This window comes from Macaca thibetana, chromosome 10, assembly GCF_024542745.1.
Source record: "Macaca thibetana thibetana isolate TM-01 chromosome 10, ASM2454274v1, whole genome shotgun sequence".
In the NCBI taxonomy this organism is placed as follows: Eukaryota; Metazoa; Chordata; class Mammalia; order Primates; family Cercopithecidae; genus Macaca; species Macaca thibetana.
Genome location: NC_065587.1, coordinates 20,350,677 through 20,369,964, shown reverse-complemented (window position 1 = coordinate 20,369,964; position 19,288 = coordinate 20,350,677). Strand labels below are relative to the sequence as shown.

At 49.9% G+C, this 19,288-nt stretch overlaps 1 protein-coding gene across 1 annotated transcript in view; it reads right to left on the bottom strand.

Annotated features, from left to right (window-relative positions):
• The window catches only part of SEC14L6 (SEC14 like lipid binding 6), a 28,765-nt gene extending 9,477 nt beyond the window's left edge, over positions 1-19,288 (bottom strand). The window contains 3 exon segments of the mRNA XM_050806907.1: positions 103-146; positions 13,394-13,469; positions 19,169-19,288. Of these exon segments, the coding sequence (XP_050662864.1) occupies positions 103-146; positions 13,394-13,469; positions 19,169-19,288 (240 nt within the window).

Below are 19,288 nucleotides of genomic sequence, written 5' to 3'. Positions count from 1 at the left end.
CATGAATGAATGAATGGATGGATTAATGAATGAATAAATTTGTGCCTCAGACTTGGGATAGGAAACAGGACCAGGCTAGGCAGGGAGAGGTGTCAACCTCACCTTCCGCAGCATGTCCTCTGATTTCTGCAGGTCAAAGCTCCAAGCTGCAACAAAAGACAGGGTTATGGTTGTGGAATTCTAGAGGCTCACTCCAGGTGTCAGGCCTCTGAGCCCAAGCCAAGCCATCGCATCCCCTGTGACTTGCACGTATAAGCCCAGATGGCCTGAAGTAACTGAAGAATCACAAAAGAAGTGCCTGTAATACCAGCTACTCGGGAGGTTGAGGCAGGAGAATCACTTGAACCCTGGAGGCAGAGGTTGCGGTGACACTGCTTGAGCCCAGGGGTTCGAGACCAGCCTAGGCAACATAGTGAGAGTGTCTCTATAAAAAGAAAAAAAAAAAGAAAAATGTTATTTAAGGTTGCCTAATGGCCATGGTGAGATTACGGATGATTTATAGAAATATCATTGTGGTTTTTTTTTTCTATGCCTTCCAGATTTTCCATGATAAACGGGCTCTGATTTTATAATCAGAGAAACACCCAGTGGATGTTATAAACAAATTGGAGTGAGGTCCTAGTGAAAGAAATCAGGCACATTCCTCAGCCCCGGGCTCAACACAAACAGGCCCAGTACAAACACATCCCACCATATATCTCTCAACTTCCTGAGCCCAGTACAAACACCACCTGGAAAATCCCTGATAAGGACACAGCCGTTTGTGGTTTTACTGAAAGCGCGGGAACCAATAGAAAAACTACTAAATGTACAACTTAAAATGTAAACCAATTGTAATGATGTAACCAAAAGAATTCCCTTGTTCCTCTGTAACTTTACGTATCCTATTTACATCGGGCTATAAAAAGCAAGCACTCGCATTGTTCGGGGCCCTCTTGTATGCTGTGGAATGGAGGGACCAAGTTCGAACTTGCAGTAAAAGATCCTTGGGGAGAAATATGGCTCGTACAGGTCTCGGTCTAAGGACTGGGTGAATAGCAGTACTAGTCCAGTTACCAGTGTATCCCAGGAACTCGCTGGCAGTTAGTAGAGTCAACCGGGGAACTAATGTAACAGGAAGACACAGTAGATTGGTAACAGAGGGACCAGATAGGTTCTTAGATAATGTTCCATTACACCAGAAGAATATGCCCGGCGGAGCCCTTAGGGTGGTACTAGGGGGCGTTGCAGTGATGTTGCAGAGGCTGGAATTAGTTCCTGAGAAACAGTAGGGAAACTTCTCCTGACTGGGGTTTAGGTATAGTGGCACGTTAGGGATAGGGGCATATGAGAGGCTTCGGAGTTTGTTAGCTTGGGCAGAGGTAGAGGATCCCCATGGCAGAGGGACAGCGGTTAGCGGTGGACGCCCTAGAGTGGCACACAGAAAGCAGACAGACAAGCTGTGAAGTCCTGTAAGGTTAGCAAGTTCTAATCCTTCTTGTAATAATTTTAACCAGGAGAAAGGACGTAAATCTTGTGTTAGTCTGTTTTCTTGTCGTTGGATATTCCCATGGACCAGGGGCCGTACCTGCACTAGACCTCGCCACAGATAGAGGTGACTGCTAGGCCATGTGGAGGAGGGGGAGTAGTATACAGCCCCATGTTGAGGCGTGGTCCAGCGGGAGTTCCAGGGGTCTTTGACTATCCATGTATATGAAAAGTCCCCGTCCCGTCTACGATGGAAGGGCCAGTTAGGATCTAACTGTTCTTCCTTACCCCAATAATGGGATTTATGGATGTTACAATAGTTATAAGGGCAGCCGGCATTTTGGTGCCACCAATAGTGTTTACAATTGTATTTAGTCTGATCAAACTCAAAGCATATTATTGGTGCCATTGGTTTGGCTATTTGAAAACCAGTAAAATTTAGTAAAATTGGGCTATTGCACCCTGAGGAGGGGCAATCAGCACTGGCCAATAATTTCCTGGGCTTATGAGGTTGTCTGGGGTGGGTTTGGTTTTCATAAAGCCAGAATCTCCAGATAAAGGGATTAGGAGCTGGTTTTGTGTTTTCCCCAGCGGCCGCTAGGGCGACTAACGTTAGGGTTAGACTACCTAACTGCATGTTTGCAGTGAGCTATGCTGCCGGCGCAGGGTGAGTTTTAAGGGGTTGTTCTTAGCTCTGTCCACAGTCCATGTGGCTGGTGCTTCAGCCGCCGCCATGATTGGCCCCAGAAGGTCGGAGGTTGGGTCCACTGGCTTGATGTGGGTGTAGTGGATCCACGACGTGATGCCTTCTACCTTCAGGGTGGTGGGTGTGGTTAGGAGTACCTGGAGTGGTCCCTTCCACCTGGGTTCTAGGGTCTCTTGTCGGTGTTGCTTAACCAGGACCCAGTCTCCCAGCTGGTACGGATGGGGTGTCGGTGGGGGACCGGTCTCATATAGTTCCTTCAGCTTGGGCCAGATTTCTTGATGAATTTTCTGCAAGGCTTGTAGGGAAAATAAGAGTTCAGAGACATTTTCTGTTTCAGACTTGAGCAGATCATCTTTTAGGCTGGGAACCAGGGGTGGGGGTCTGCCATACATGATTTTGTAAGGGGTAAGGCCCAGTCTGTAAGGGGTATTATGGGCCCGGAACAGAGCGTAGGGGAGAAGGACCACCCAATTAGTGCCAGTCTCCATGGTCAATTTAGTTAAGGTCTTCTTTAAGGTCCGATTCATCCTCTCTACCTGTCCTGAACTCTGGGGCCTGTAAGCGCAATGTAGTTTCCAATTTGCCCCAAGGATGGAAGCCAAATCCTGACTTACCTTAGCGATGAAGGCCGGCCCATTATTTGACCCTATCTGGACGGGGAAGCCATACCTGGGGAGGATATCTTCCAGAATTTTCTTTGCTACAACCTGAGCAGTTTCCCTTTTGGTTGGGAATGCTTCAGTCCACCCTGAAAAAGCATCTACAAAGACAAGTAAGTACCGATACCCATATTTTCCTGGCTTTATTTCAGTAAAATCTACTTCCCAGTAGATACCGGGCCTGGTTCCCCTGAGCCTTGTTCCCGTTGCAGCCTGGGATTGGGGGTAGGCGTTGTTAAGCTGACAGACTTTGCAACTTGTCACGATGCTGCTGGCCGTCTCGGCTATATGTCTGATTTTGAGCTTGGAGCGTCTGATCAGGTCTATCATCCACCGGGCACCCAGGTGGGTGGTTCGGTGGATGTGTTCTAACACTTGTTGTCCTAATTTTTCTGGTAGGATGGTTTGGTCATTAGTATCAGTCCACCACTCATTCTGGATCTGTTTCAGGGGAAGTTTGTCGATCCACTGGAGATCTTGTTCTGAATAATCAGGGAGATATGGCAAGTCCCGGGGGCCCGGATCAGGGAGCTGGAGTGCAAGGAGTTGGCTGGGAGCCTTTGCCACACTCCTTGCAGTTTGGTCTGCCAGAAAGTTGCCTTGAGCAATTGGAGTGGTTGGTTTCTGATGCCCTGGGCAATGTACAATAGCCAATTTTTCTGGTCTCCATAGGGCTGTTAACAGGGCTAGGATATCTTGCTTGTTTTTTATCTCTTTTCCTTCAGCCATTAGTAACCCTTGCTCCCTGTAAATGGCCCCATGTATGTGCGCCGTAGCAAAAGCATATCGGCTGTCTGTGTATACTGTCAGTTTCTTCCCTGCCCCTAAGGTAAGAGCTTGGGTGAGTGCTATCAGTTCGGCCTTCTGGGCCTATGTTCCCGGGGGCAGGGGTTCCGCCCAGATTACCTCAGTCTCTGAAGTCACTGCCGCTCCAGCGTACCTCTGGCCTTGGTGTACGAAGCTGCTCCCATCAGTGAACCAGACTAGGTCAGCGTCAGGAAGTGGGCGGTCCTGCAGGTCCTCTCGAACTCTGTACACCTGAGCTAGTATCTCGGTGCAATCATGGAGCGGGACGTCCAGGTCCGGGTTGGGCAGCAGCGAGGCAGGGTTTAAGGTTGTTGGGGGCAGGAAAGTTATCCTGAGGGGATTTAGTAGTAGTCCTTGGTAGTGGGTGAGCCGGGCGTTACTTATCCATCGATTAGGTGGCTGTTTGAGTACACCCTCGATGGCATGTGGGGTAACGACCCGTAATTCTTGACCCATGACAAGTTTATCAGCATCTTGTACCATCAGGGCCGTGGCCGCAATCATTCGGAGACAAGGGGGCCACCCGGCAGCCACTGGGTCTAATTTCTTTGACAGGTAGGCAACCGGCCTCCGCCAGGTGCCTAAGTTCTGAGTTATTACCACCTTGGCGACACCCTTGCTCTCATCCACGTATAAGTGGAAGGGCTTGGTGACATCAGGTAGTCCCAGTGCAGATGCAGAGAGTAGGGTGGTTTTGATCTGCTAGGAAGCCGACTCGGCTTCTTCTGTCCAATTAAATGGCTGCTGCCCCCGTGTTGCCTGATACAAGGGTTTAGCCAGCTCTGCGAACCCAGGTATCCATAGTCTACAAAATCCCGCCGACCCCAGGAATTCCCTTACTTGTCGGGTGGATTGTGGCCTGGGGATCTGCAGAACAGTCTGCTTCTGGGCGTCTGTTAACCAGCGCTGCCCTCCTTTTAGCAGGTACCCCAGATATGTTACTTCTGATTTACAGATTTGAGCTTTCTTTGCCGAGGCTTGGTAGCCTAGGTTCCCTAGAGCTTGTAAGAGACCCTTGGTCCCTTGAATACAAGCTTCTTGGGTCTCAGCAGCAATCAGGAGGTCATCAACATGCTGTAGTAAGGTTATTTCAGGGTGTTTGCGTCGGTACTCACCCAGGTCTTCATGGAGGGCCTCATCGAACAGGGTAGGAGAGTTTTTGAATCCCTGCGGCAGTCTGGTCCATGTCAGTTGGCCACTTATGCCCCTCGCAGGGTCAGTCCACTCGAAGGCGAAGAGCTTTTGGCTCTGAGGGGCTAAAGGCAAACTGAAGAAAGCATCTTTCAAATCTAAAACAGTGTACCATTGATGTTTAGGGTTTAGGGTACTCAGGAGGGTGTACGGGTTAGGCACAGTTGGATGTATGTCCATAACCCTCTTATTGACTTCTCTCAAGTCTTGTACAGGTCTGTATTCTCTGCTACTAGGTTTTCGTACCGGCAACAATGGAGTATTCCAGGGCGAGTGACACGGGCGAAGGACCCCTTGGTCGAGGAGCCGGCGAATATGTGGTGCAATCCCTTCTTTGGCCTCTAGGGGCATCGGGTATTGGCGTACCCGAACGGGGTCTGTCCCAGGCTTGAGTTCAACAAACAAGGCAGGACGGTGTTTTGCTAGTCCTAAGCCCCCCGTTTCCGCCCAAGCTCCTGGATATTGCTGGAGCCAGGTTGCTATGTCCTGGTCAGGGGCCACTCGCTCCTGGTGGAGCCGGTACTCATCTTCTAGGGTTATAGTCAGGATGGACATGGGCTGATTTTGGGAGTTGGTCACGACGGGCCCTTCGGGGAGGAAATGGATCTGTGCTCCCATTTTAGTTAGCAGGTCTCTCCCTAATAGGGGACAGGGGCTCTCAGGGATGACCAGGAAAGAATGGGTTACATTCCTGGCTCCGAGGTTTACTGTTCTTTGTGTTGTCCAGGGGTATTTCTTAATTCCTGTGGCCCCTTGTACCCACGAGGACTTGGAGGATAATTTTCCATTAGTTTTAACTAGGACCGAGTGCTGTGCTCCCGTATCGACCAAGAACTGAACTGGGGAACCCTCCACTTGCAAAGTTACCCTAGGTTCGGGGAGGGGGTCCGAACCCCGTCTTCCCTAGTCTTCGTCTTAGTGACTAGTACGGGTGTAGACCTAGGGGGTCCCTGTCCTCATTGTTTCTTTTTGGGACAGTCTCTTACCCAGTGGCCAGCTTCCTTACAGTATGCACATTGGTCTTTGCTCAGATTATCATGTCTGGGGGACCACCTAGGTTGGGTGTTCTCTGGCTGTAGATGCTCTTTCTGTACTACTGCTGCCAGGACCTTGGTCATTTTTTCAGTGGCCTTAAATTGCTTTTCTTCTGGAGTATCTCTGTTATTGTAAACCCGCTGGGCTATCTGAAGGAGGTCCTGAATCTGTTTTCCCTCTAAGTCTTCTAATTTCTGGAGTTTCCTTTTAATGTCTGGGGCTGCCTGACTTACAAAAGACATTACGACAGCTGCCTGACTTCCTGGAGCCTCTGGGTCTATGGGGATGTACTGTCTAAAAGCTTCCATTAATCTTTCTAAGTAGGTAGCTGGGCTTTCTGTCTTTCCCTGCAGAACAGAGTATACTTTAGCCAAATTAGTGGGCTTGCGAGCAGCTGCCCGGAGACCTGCCATTAGAGTCTGGCGATAAAGGTGTAGCCGTCCCCTACCTTCTGCCGTGTCGTAGTCCCACGCCGGCCTGGTCAGAGGAAAAGTCGCATTTATGAGGTTGGGGTTGGCAGTCGGTTGACCGTCGTCCCCCGGGACCTGCTTTCTAGCTTCTACCTGTATTCTCTCTCGCTCCTCCGTTGTGAACAAGATTCGGAGGAGCTGCTGACAATCATCCCAAGTGGGCTGGTGGGTGAACATGACACTATCCAGTAAAACCATTAAATCTTTGGGGTTGTCTGAGAACCGAGCACTCTGAGTCTTCCAGTTATACAGATCACTGGTGGAGAATGGCCAGTACTGGAGCCTGGGGATTCCCGTGTCATCTGGGGGTCCTATTTCCCGAAGGGGTAGAGCCACTGTGGAGTCAGGCGGCTGTGGGGGGCTAGCCCGCAAAGTGCGCCCTCGCGTACGCCCTGCTGGCCCTTCAAAGTTACTTTCACTTTCAGCGGGTCCGGGTGCGCCGGCCACCTCCCGTCTGCCTGCTCCTTCCCGCGGCTCAGCCCGGGGGGCTGGGGCCTGGGGCCTGGAGGGGTACGGAGGGGGTTCTGTGGACAGTGGGTCCCCGCTATCAGGTAGAACAGGATGGGGGGGCAGTCGGTTGCTTGGATTTTAGAGGCCGAGCAACCAGTGCCTTACAGGGTTCAGGGGCTAATTGGAAAGGGGACAGCCAAGGAGGCGGGTTCTCAACAAGGTCCTGCCATATGAGGATATATGGAATTTGATCCAAGTGGCCCGCACGCCCAGGTAGGAAAATCTTGGACTTTACTGTAGTGATGACAGGAAGTTGGAACGTCCCTTCGGGTGGCCACCCCATGTCAAAGGCAGGCCATTTGGAGCGGCACAGAGTAATTAGCTTTCCCTTCCTGATTTCCATACTAAGATCATGGCCCCTTGCTCTAACATCCTTGAAATTACTTGTAAGGAGAGATAGGGGAGTGCTCTGGGTATTACCCATCCTGTAATAGTTTGTAGTCTCTTCCTGTAAAAGAATATGGGTTAGAATTCCTGTAAAGGAAATCTGGCGTATAAATAACATCTAGCCGCAAGCGCGCTCCGGAAGCTCAGGTCAGAATCAGTTCAGATAAAAATCTAGATCAGACGACAGCCAGGGGACGTCTCCCACCAGTCTCCGCTGGCCGTCCTATAGCGCGTCCGCCAGGACTGCGTCAGCTTCAGTTTTAGACTTCGCGAGTCACAGATACAGGTTCAGAACAGACACGGACAGACAAACAGAGACGAGCCGGCTCACCTATCAGCAGATCGATCCCGGTAGATCCGTTGACCAGGGGTCTGGTGGGCTTAGAGAATCCCGGACGAGCCCCCAGATGTAATGCCCAGACCGTTTGTTCCCCAAAGAAGACCACCAGAGTCCAGAGTCAAAGCCAAGTGGCAAGGATCTTTTACTGCAAGTTCGAACTTGGTCCCTCCATTCCACAGCATACAAGAGGGCCCCGAACAATGCGAGTGCTTGCCTTTTATAGCCCGATGTAAATAGGATACGTAAAGTTACAGAGGAACAAGGAAATTCTTTTGGTTACAGCACTACAATTGGTTAACATTTTAAGTTATACATTTAGCGGTTTTCTATTGGTTCCCGCGCTTTCAGTAAAACCACGAACGGCTGTGTCCTTATCGGAGACTTTCCAGGTGGTGTTTTTCTAAAGTTGAGATATATGGTAGTCTCTGAGTTGAGAAATGTGTTTGTACTGGGCTCAGGAAGTTAAGAGATATATGGTGGGATGTGTTTGTACTGGGCTCAGGAAGTTAAGAGATATATGGTGGGATGTGTTTGTACTGGGCTCAGGAAGTTGAGAGATATATGGTGGGATGTGTTTGTACTGGGCCTGTTTGTGTTGAGTCCGGGTTTGAGGAATGTGCCTGTTTTCTTTCACAACTTCCCAGGCTCAAGTGATCCTCTCACCTCAGCCTCCCCAGTAGCTGGGAACACAGGCATGCAGCACCATGCCTGGCCAAGATTTTTGTGTATTTTTTTGTGGAGACGAGGTTTCGCCATGTTGTCCAGGCTAGTCTCAAATTCCTGGGCTCAAGTGATTCTCCCACCTCAACCTCCCGAGTGGCTGGAACCACAGGTGCGCCACCAGGTCTGGCTAAGTTTTAAAATTTTTTGTAGAGATGAAGTCTCCCTATGTTGCCCAGGCTGACCTCAAATTCCCAGATTCAATCAATCCTCCTTCCTCGGCCTCCAAAAGTGTTGGGATTAGAGGTGTGAGACCCCTAGCCCAGCCTTGTTGTAACTTATATAAAGTACACACCAGGCTCAGAGGCAAGTTGCCATCACAAGTTTTACCAAGGCTATTCATCACAGATTAACCAACATCCAGGGATGTGAAATCCTGTGTACTCTGCAATAGTAGGAGCAGGTGTGATGATCAACATGGTTTTCACAGTGGTTTTCTCACCGCAGCTGAAACCAACTCCAGCCCTACCGCCCGCCCCCTACGTACCCCCCTCAGGGAAGGATCTAAGTGTAGGAGTTACAGTCACATTTTTGGGGCCACTGAGAATCCTGTCTCTGCATTTGGATTCCTGGGATTCTGACATTTATCTCAAGAGCAAACCTCTTCCCTAACCTGGTCCCCAAACTCTTTTTATGAGAGGATGTTAAGCAATTGGCCTCTAACATCAGACTGACCTGACTTTGTCACCTGCTAGCATAGCGGCCTTGGGCAAGTGGTTTAACCTTTATAAGCCACAGCTTCCTCCAATGCAAAAACAAAGCTAACAATAATACCTGCCTAACTGGGTTGAACAAGGAGGAGGAGGAGGGAAGGAGAAGAAAGAAAATAATAGATAAATGGCTGGGCATGGTGGCTCATGCCTGTAATCCCAGCACTTTGGGAGGCTGAGGCAGGTGGATTACTTGAGGTCAGGAGTTTGAGACCAGCCTGGCTAACATGGTGAAACCCTGTCTCTACTAAAAATACAAAAAATTAGCCAGGTATTGTGGCGAGCGCCTGTAATCTCAGCTACTTGGGAGGCTGAGGCAAGAGAATTGCTTGAACCCAGGAGGCGGAGGTTGCCATGAGCCAAGATTCTGCCACTGCACTCCAGCCTGGGTGACAGAGTGAGACTGACTCAAAAAATAAATAATACATAAAAACTGCTGTACCCGTTGCCTGGTACAGAATAAGTGTCCAAAATATGAAAGTATTTCCACTCCTTGTACTAGCCACCTCTAAGATGACCATCAGTGATCCTTCCCTGGCATTCACTCCCTGTTCTGCTAAACAAAAATTATAGGAGGCTATTGCTTTGTACTAAACTCCTGCACTAGGTCCCAACAGACAAGACCAAAAATCAAGATGGAGTCCTCATGCTTACTAAACTGAAACAGTTGTTATCTGACCTGAGAAATCAAGAGATAGCCCAGACAGGCATGGTGGCTCATGCCTATAATCCCAGTGAAAGAAAACAGGCACATTCCTCAAACCCGGACTCAACACAAACAGGCCCAGTACAAACACATCCCACCATATATCTCTCAACTTCCTGAGCCCAGTACAAACACATCCCACCATATATCTCTCAACTTCCTGAGCCCAGTACAAACACATCCCACCATATATCTCTTAACTTCCTGAGCCCAGTACAAACACATTTCTCAACTCAGAGACTACCATATATCTCAACTTTAGAAAAACACCACCTGGAAAGTCTCCGATAAGGACACAGCCGTTCGTGGTTTTACTGAAAGCGCGGGAACCAATAGAAAACCGCTAAATGTATAACTTAAAATGTTAACCAATTGTAGTGCTGTAACCAAAAGAATTTCCTTGTTCCTCTGTAACTTTACGTATCCTATTTACATCGGGCTATAAAAGGCAAGCACTCGCATTGTTCGGGGCCCTCTTGTATGCTGTGGAATGGAGGGACCAAGTTCGAACTTGCAGTAAAAGATCCTTGCCACTTGGCTTTGACTCTGGACTCTGGTGGTCTTCTTTGGGGAACAAACGGTCTGGGCATTACACCAGCACTTTGGGAAGCTGAGGGAGGTGGATTACTGGAACCCAGGAGTTCTAGACCAGCCTGAGCAACATGGCGAAACTCTGTCTCTACAAAAAATACACACAAAAATTAGCCAGGTGTGGTGACGAGCTCCTATAGTCCCAGTTACTAGGGAGGCTGAGGTGGGAGGATCGCTTGAGCCCAGGAGGTCAAGACTACAGTGAGGTCAGCCTGGGCTGCAGAGTGAGACCTTGTTTAAAAGAGGGATAGAGAGAGAGCGCGCGCACCTAATTTCCCTAACAGGCCAGTCCAGTTACAATCTTCAACTGGTATGTTAATGAAGTTCTGTTTTTAGCCTTACAGCAAAAAGTAACCTGAACTCACCTGATGTAAACCAATCAGTTATCTTTCCATTGTTCTTGCCTTACCAGAAAACTATTGTAGCTTTGAAATGATAGATTTGCCTTTTGTTCTGTTTCTGCTTTCTTCAGCCCCTTTTCTGTGTATAAAGCCAAACTCCTCCGCTTCACTCATTGAACACTTATTCTATCTCATAAGATGAAATGTTGCCTGATTCTAGAATTGCAGTAGAGATAACTCAGATCTTTAAACCAAATGTGTCGTAATTTTGTCTTTGACAGTTCCCTCGCACACTGAGAAAGGCTGAGCTGTGTACCTGATAGATAGCTGTAGAAATGATGGAATTTGGCCCAGTGAGATGGCTCATGCCTGTAATCCCAGCACTTTGGTAGACCAAGACAGACAGGTGGATCATGTGAGGTCAAGAGTTTGAGATCAGCCTGGCTAACATGATGAAACTCTGTCTCTACTAAAAACACAAAAATGGGCTGAGGGTGGTGGCACATGAATCCTAGCTACTTGTGAGGCTGAGGCACAAGAATCACTTGAACCTGGGAGGCGGAGATTGCAGTGAGCCGAGATCACACCACTGCACTCCAGCCTGGGAAACAGAGTGGGACTCCATCTCAAAAAAAAAAAAAGGAATGTGACTCAGAAGGCTTCATTGTAAGATATTACCACTTCCTCCCTGCTCACTGGGATCACTCATGGCAGCGTGTCCGGAATTGGTAGGTTCTTGGTCTCACTGACTTCAAGAATGAAGCTGTGGACCCTCACGATGTTACAGTTCTTAGAAATGGTGTGGGCCGGGCGTGGTGGCTCAAGCCTGTAATCCCAGCACTTTGGGAGGCCGAGACGGGCGGATCACAAGGTCAGTAGATCGAGACCATCCTGGCTAACACGGTGAAACCCCGTCTCTAGTAAAAAAATACAAAAAAATAGCCAGGCGAGGTGGCGAGCGTCTGTAGTCCCAGCTACTCGGGAGGCTGAGGCAAGAGAATGGCGTAAACCGGGGAGGCGGAGCTTGCAGTGAGCCGAGATCTGGCCACTGCACTCCAGGCTGGGCGACAGAGCAAGACTCCGTCTCAAAAAAAAAAAAAAAAAAAAGAGATGGTGTGTCTGGAGCTTCTTCCTTCTGGTGGGTTTGCAGTCTCGCTGTCAGGAGTGAAGCTGCAGACCTTCGTGGTGAGTGGTACAGCTCTTAAAAGCAGCGCATCTGGAGTTGTTCATTGGTCCTGGTGGGTTTGTGGTCTTGTTAGCTTCGGGAGTGAAGCTGCAGACCTTTGAGGTGAGTGTTACAGCTCATAAAGACAGTGTGAACCCAGAGAGTGAGCAGCAACAAGATTTACTGCAAAGAGCCAAAGAACAAAACTTCCACAGTGCAGGACAAACACCCAAGTAGGTTGCTGTTGTTGGCTGGGTTGGTGGGGAAAACAGCCTGCTTTTATTCCCTTATCTGACCCCACCCACATCCTGCTGATTAGTCCATTTTACAGAGAGCTGATAGGTCCGTTTTGACAGAGGGCTGATTGGTGTGTTTACAATCCTTGAGCTAGACACAGTGCTAGACAGAAAGTTCTCCAAGTCTCCACTAGGTTAGCTAGACACAGAGTTAGCTAGACACAGAGTGCTGATTGGTGTATTTACGATCCTCTAGCTAGATAAAAGTTCTCCAAGTCCCCATCCGGCTCAGGAACCCAGCTGACTTCACCCAGTGGATCCTGCACCGGGGCTGCAGGCGGAGCTACCCGCCAGTCCCGGGCCGCGCCTGCACTTCTCAGCCCTTGGGCGGTCGATGGGACCGGGAGCCACGGAGCAGGGGGCGGTGCCCGTCGGGGAGGCTTAGGCCGCGCGGGAGCCCACTGCAGCGGGGGAGCTCAGACATGGCGGGCTGCAGGTCCCGAGCCCTGCCCCGCGGGGAGGCAGCTAAACCTGGCGAGAATTTGAGTGCAGCGCCACTTTGAGTGCAGCGCCGGCTGGCCCGCGCTTAAACCGGGCGAGAATTTGAGTGCAGCGTCTGCAGGCCCGCACTGCTGGGGGACCCGGCGCAACCTCCGCAGCTGCTGGCTAACTGCCCTGGGCCGGCGGCGCCGGCCGGCCGCTTCATGTGCTGGGCCTGCCGAGCCCGTGTCCGCGCCTGCCGGAACTCGCACTGGCCCGCGAGCGCCGCGCGCAGCCCCGTTTCCCGCCCGCGCCTCTCCCTCCACACCTCCCCGCAAGCAGAGGGAGGCGGCTGCGGCCTCAGCCAGCCCAGAGAGGGACTCCCACGGTGCCGTGGTGGGCTGAAGGTCTCCTCAAGCACCGCCAGAGTGGATGCCGAGGCCGAGGAGGCGCTGAGAGTGAGGGCTGCTAGCACATTGTCACCTCTCAGCGGGAAGCCAACTGCCTTGTTGTGAGGATGCTCAAGCGGCCCCTGTGAGGAAGAACTGAAGCCTCCTGCAGCCTCCTGCCGACAGCCAGCACAGACTTGTCAGCTACGTTCGACATCTTGGAAGCAGATCCTCCTGCCCCAAACCTTCAGATGACTGCATCCCTGATGGGTATCTTTACTGCATCCTCATGAGAGACCCTGAGTCAGAACCACCCCACTAAGCCTTTCCATAATTCCTGGCCACAGAAATCATGAGAGAATAAATGTTTGCAGTTGTTTTAAATGGCTATATTTTGGAGTAATTTGATACACTCAATAGATACCTAATACACTCCTCTTTCATGCCGTTGACGCTACCCCAGCCCCCACGCTCTATCCTTACCTCGGAGCCAGCGCAGGAGGAAGTAGTCATCAGGATTGGGCAAGGCAGATAGCACATCTTGGATGTTCTCCCGAAACTGAGGACAGAGAGGGAGAGACCTGGGTCAGAGGTCAACCACCCTCAGTCCTGCAGGTCTCAACTGTGCTTGAGGAAGGGGATGTCTGAGTGAAGAGGGCCCACTCGGGCTGGGAGGATCAGGGCCTGGGTCAAGCCGTAACAGTTTGTTTTCTCTGTCTTCGAAATGGGATGATAGAACCAACTACAGGCCAGGCGCTGTGGCTCGCTTTGGGAGGCACAGGCGGGAGGATCACCTGAGGTCAGAAGTTCGAGACCAGCCTGGCCAACATGGTGAAACACCCCATCTGTACTAAAAATACAAAAATTAGCCGGGCGTGGTGGCGGGCGCCTGTAATCCCAGCTACTTGGGAGGCTGAGGCAGGAGAATCGCTTGAACCCAGGAGGTGGAGGTTGCAGCGCACCATTGCACTCCAGCCTGGGGCACAAGAGCGAGACTTCGTCTCAAAAAAACAAACAAACAAACAAACAAACAAAAACCTACCACACTGAACATCAGAGAGAATTAAACGTGGGTTAAACACAGAGAAGGTTTACAAGCCTGACTCAGGGATGTGGGGGCAGGGAGGGGCCCTCTTTAGGGTGCTAATCTTCATCCTTAGGAAGTCTTCAGGCCAGGTCAGGTGGGAGCATAAACTGCACAGAGTATGAGGCTCAGAAAGGTTGAGCAACTTGCCTAGTGTCACACAGCCAGCGAGTGGCAGAACTGGTTGCCTGATTCTAGAATTACAGTAAAGATAATTGAGATCTTTAAACTGAATTTGTGTCAATTTTGTCTTTGACGGTTCCCTCCCACACTTAAGCAGGGCTGAGCTGTGTACCTGATAGGTTAGGGTTGAAATGATGGACTGTGACTTAGAAGGCTTCACTGTAAAGACACGGTTTGAAACCCGTTAGCCAGGCCCGAGTGAGGGGTGGCTTGACCTGGCCTGGGAGTTGATTGGGATAGTTCAGCTGACCCTGGGCCCAGCCTGCAGGGTCTGAGAGCTGAGGGTCCGTTCCTGGGTGGATGTCATTGACTGTAGGCTAAAGCCAGCCTCCAACACTGATGAATGTGGTAAGGAAAAGAGCACTGGACAAAGAGTGAGCAGGTCCCACTGTGGCCTTGCCTGAGTCATTCCGCCCTCTCTGGGTCTTATTCTCATTGGACCCCAAATGGACCCTCAAAGGACTTTCCCTGACCCCCCACCCAAAATGGACTGATAACCTTTGTCTACAGGAATATGAGTGTTTGGCCCTCGGCTAAGCATTAAATGAATCCTGACATGATGCTGCCATTATACCAATTCCCTAAGTGAGGAAAGTCAGGCTGGAAATGGTGAAGGGACTTCTTAGCCAACATGAGCAATTTTTTCTTTCAATTTCTGACTTCAATTGTCTTTTAAGAGGGTTATCCCAGGTCTAAGCAGAATGTCCTTTTCCTGATGCCGAACACTGCCCCTCGTTTTTGTTCCTTTTTTCCTTTTTTGAGTATTGTATTTTGAACTCATGGGCATTAAGATCAATTACTTGGCCAGGTGAGGTGGCTCATGCCTGTAATCCCAGCACTTTGGCCAACCAAGGCAGATGGATTGCTCGAGCTCAGGAGTTTGAGACTAAGGGAGGAGACCACTACTATTCCTGCTGCCCCCCTCCCCCCACCTTGCCTAGTTCAAAGACAGGAGAAAAGAGAGAGAGAAACAAAAGTAAGATAAATAGCCAGACAACCTTGTCACCACCACCCAGTCCTAGGAGTTAAACAAAGTAATAATAATAACATCAACCCCTGGCCTAAACTACTTGTGTTATCTGTAAATTCCAGACACTGTATGAAAAAAAGCATTGTAAAACTTTCTGTTCTGTTAGCTGATGCATGTAGCCCCCAGTCACGTTTCCCACACTTGCTCGATTTATCACAACCCTTTGCCGTGGACTCCTTAAAGTTGTAAGCCTTTAAAAAGGCCAAGTATTTCTTTCTCGGGGAGCTCGGCTCTTAAGATGCGAGTCTGCCGACACTCCCGGCCGAATAAAAAACCTCTTCCTTCTTTAATCTGGTGTCTGAGGAGTTTTGTCTGTGGCTAGTCCTGCTACAAGACCACCCTGGGCATCAAGGTGAAATCTCATTACTACAAAAAATATATTAGCCAGGCGTGGTGGTGCACGCCTGTAGTCCCAGCTACTTGAGAGGCTATGGTGGGAGAATTGCTTGAGCCCAGGAGGCAAAGATTGCAGTGAGCTGAGATCATGTCACTGCACTTCAGCCTGGGCAATAAATCAAGACCCTGTCTCAAAAAAAAAAAAAAAAAAAAATCAATTGGCTGGGTGCGGTGGCTCATACCTGTAATCCCAGAACTTTGGGAGGCCAAGGCAGGCAGATCACTTGAGGTCAGGAGTTCCAGATCAGCCTGGCCAACACGGTGAAACCCCGTCTCTACTAAAAATACAAAAATTAGCTGGGTGTGGTGGGCGCCTGTAATCCCAGCTACTCAGGAGGCTGAGGCACAAGAATTGCTTGGACCCAGACAGCAGAGTCTGCAGTGAGCTGAGATCATACCACTGCACCCCAGCCTCGGCAACAGGGCAAGACTACATCTCAAAAAAAAAAAAAAGTCGATGACTTGAACTTTTTAAAATTAAAACTAACAGCTTTATGGGGATATAATCACGTATGAATTCACACTTGAACAACTTGTAAGATTTTTCCGCTAGCTTTATTTCTTTATACTTTGTTTTCTTTTAAAAAGATTCATACAATTCAAGAAACACAACTTTAAAAAAATTGTTATTTTTTAAATTTTATTTTTTTAATCATCTTGGATACCAAGAAACACAACTTTTAAAGGCCACAATCATCCTTAAGCTAGATTTTAATCATACTCCCTTCCCAGCGTTGTTAAAGTATGAATGGTGTTTAATTGCTTTTCATGAGAGAGAAATAAAAACTTTTCTGACTGAGTGGAGTGGCTCATGCCTGTAATACCAATACTTTGAGAAGCCGAGGCGGGTGGGTCACTTGAGGCCAGGAGTTCCAGACCACTCTGGCCATCATGGCAAAACCCCGTCTCTACAAAACATACAAAAATTAGCCGGGTATGGTAGCACACGCCTGTGATCCCAGCTACTCAGGAGTCTGAGGCAGAGAGTCTCTTGAACCTGGTAGGCAGAGGCTGAAGTGACCAAGATCACACCACTGCACTCCAGCCTGGGTGACAGAGCAAGATTCCATTTCAGAAAAGAAAAAAAAAAATTAAAAATTAACTGGGTGTGGTGTGCCTGGCTGTAGTCCCAGCTATTCAGGAGGCTGAGGTGGGAGGGTTGTTTGAGCCCAGGAGTTTGAGGCTGCAGTGAGCCATGTTCTCACCACTCCAGCCTAGGTGACAGAGTGAGACCCTATCTCTAAATAAATGAATAAATAAATTTCCTGTTCACTCTCATGGACAAAAAACAAATTTTCTGGTATCGTTATACATCAGCAACACATTCAGCCATTTTCTAAGGAAACGGGTGAAGTTACCAACACACAGCTTTACACACACTACCTTGAGGAAGAAAACCAAGAACAGGCACAGGAGAAACTTCGTCTGTTCTTGGCACCTGTGCCTGTTCTTGGCACCGAAAGGCAGGGCGCGGAAGGGCAGGGTGTTGGGCGGGGACGCCTGGCTCATATCCCGTCCCCAGCCTGGATCCAGGCCCCGCCCCGCCCCGCCCACACCGCGACCCTCCCCATCGGTCTCGTGACCCTACCAGAAAGCCCACTCCAGAGCGCGGTCGCCGTCCCTCTTTGCCCCACGAACCCCTTCCCGGCACCGTCCACCCCGGGTACACCACCTACCGGATGCAAAGCCCTGTGATGGCAGGAATCGAGACCTCCAAGGCCCCGTCGTTGCGTCCATGCACATGGAACTGTTTGAGTCTTCCTGAAGCCCACGCTTGCCGTCTGCGACCACGAAGGAAAGACCCTAAGGACCTTCGAGGGACTCCTCCCAGGCTAGAGACGAAAATGCACCCTGTTCCTGCCTTCTCCAGTTCCTAGCTGAGGACGGGACCTGCCAATGCAGCCTCCCCAGCAGGCCAGCAGCCTTCACCAGCCCTGTCCAGTATGGTAGACACAAATTCTTCAAACGTGGCTAGTCTGAACTGAGGTCTGCTGTGAGTGTAAAATACACAGGATTTCAAAGACTCAGTATCCCCTCAAAACACTCTTTTTTTTTTTTGAAACAGGGTCTAGCTCTGTTGCCCAGGCTGGAGTGCAGTGGCACCATGATGGCTCACTGCAGTCTCAACCTCCTAGGCTCAATCCATCCTCCCACCTCAGCCTCCCAAGTAGCTGGGACTACAGGCATGGGCCACCACACCAGCTATTTGTTGTTGTTGTTGTTAGAGATGGGGTCGCTCTATGTTGCTATTTTTTTTTTTTTTTTTTTTTTTTGAGACAGAGACTCGCTCTGTCGCCCAGGCTGCAGTGCAGTGGCCGGATCTCAGCTCACTGCAAGCTCCTCCTCCCAGGTTTACGCCATTCTCCTCCCTCAGCCTCCTGAGTAGCTGGGACTACAGGCGCCCGCCACCTGGCCCGACTAGTTTTTTGTATTTTTTAGTAGAGACAGGGTTTCACCGTGTTAGCCAGGATGGTCTCGATCTCCTGACCTCGTGATCCACCTGTCTCGGCCTCCCAAAGTGCTGGGATTACAGGCTTGAGCCACCGCGCCCGGCCTATGTTGCTAATTTTTTAATTTTTTGTAAAGATGTGTTCTCGCTATGTTACCAGAACTCCTGGGCTCCATTGATCCTCGCACCTCAAAGTGCGGGGATTATAGGCCTGACCTACCGCACCAGGCCAATCGTTTTTATATTGATTAGATTATATATTGAAGTTAATAGGTTATTAAAATTTATTTCAATTGTTTCTTTTAGTTTGTTGTAGTTTGTTTTTTTGTTTTGTTTTTGAGACATAGTCTTGCTCTGTCTCCCAGGTTGGAGCACGGTGGCACAATCTTGGCCCACTGCAACCTCCATCTCCTGGGTTCAAGCGATTCTCCTGCCACACGGTGTCACTGTGTTGCCCAGGCTGGTCTCGAACCCCTGACCTCAAATGATCCACCCACCTCAGCCTCCCAAAGTGCTGAGATTACAGGCATGAGCCACGGTGCCCAGCCTCTTTTTAGTTCTTTAATGGAGCTAATAGAAAATTTCAAAAATGCCGGGCACGGTGGCTCATGCCTGTAATCCCAGCACTTTGGGAGGCTGAGGTGGGTGGATCACCTGAGGTCAGGAATTCCAGACCAGCCTGACCAACGTGGTGAAACCCTGTCTCTACTAACATACAAAAATTAGCCAGGCGTGGTAGCAGATGCCTGTAATCCCAGCTACTCGGGAGGCTGAGGCAGGAGAATTGCTTGAACCCAGGAGGCAGAAGTTGCAGTGAGCCAAGATTGTGCCATTGCACTCCAACCTGGGCAACAAGAGCAAAACTCCGTCTCAAAAAAAAAAAAAAAAAAAAAAAGAAGAAAGAAAATTTCAAATGACCTATGTGGCTTGCATTTATGGTGGCGTGGTATTTCTATTGGCTAGTGCTGGTGTAGCCTCCGGCTGCCAAGTCCCTCATGGTTGGGAAGAGACCCAGAGCTGGAGAGTTCAAAAGAACCTCAGGGACCTTGAGTCCTGCCCTTCCCCATGGCAGAAGGAGAAACTGAGGCTGGTGTAGGAGTCTCTCCCTTCACTCACCTGGGCCAGCGACTTCTCCTGCGATGGGCTCAGGTCTGCGATGGGCTGCCCGTGAGTGGGTCCAGGCTCCGCTCTGTGGCTCCCTCCAGGTGGCCTGCCTTTTGCCCAGCTGGCAGCCAT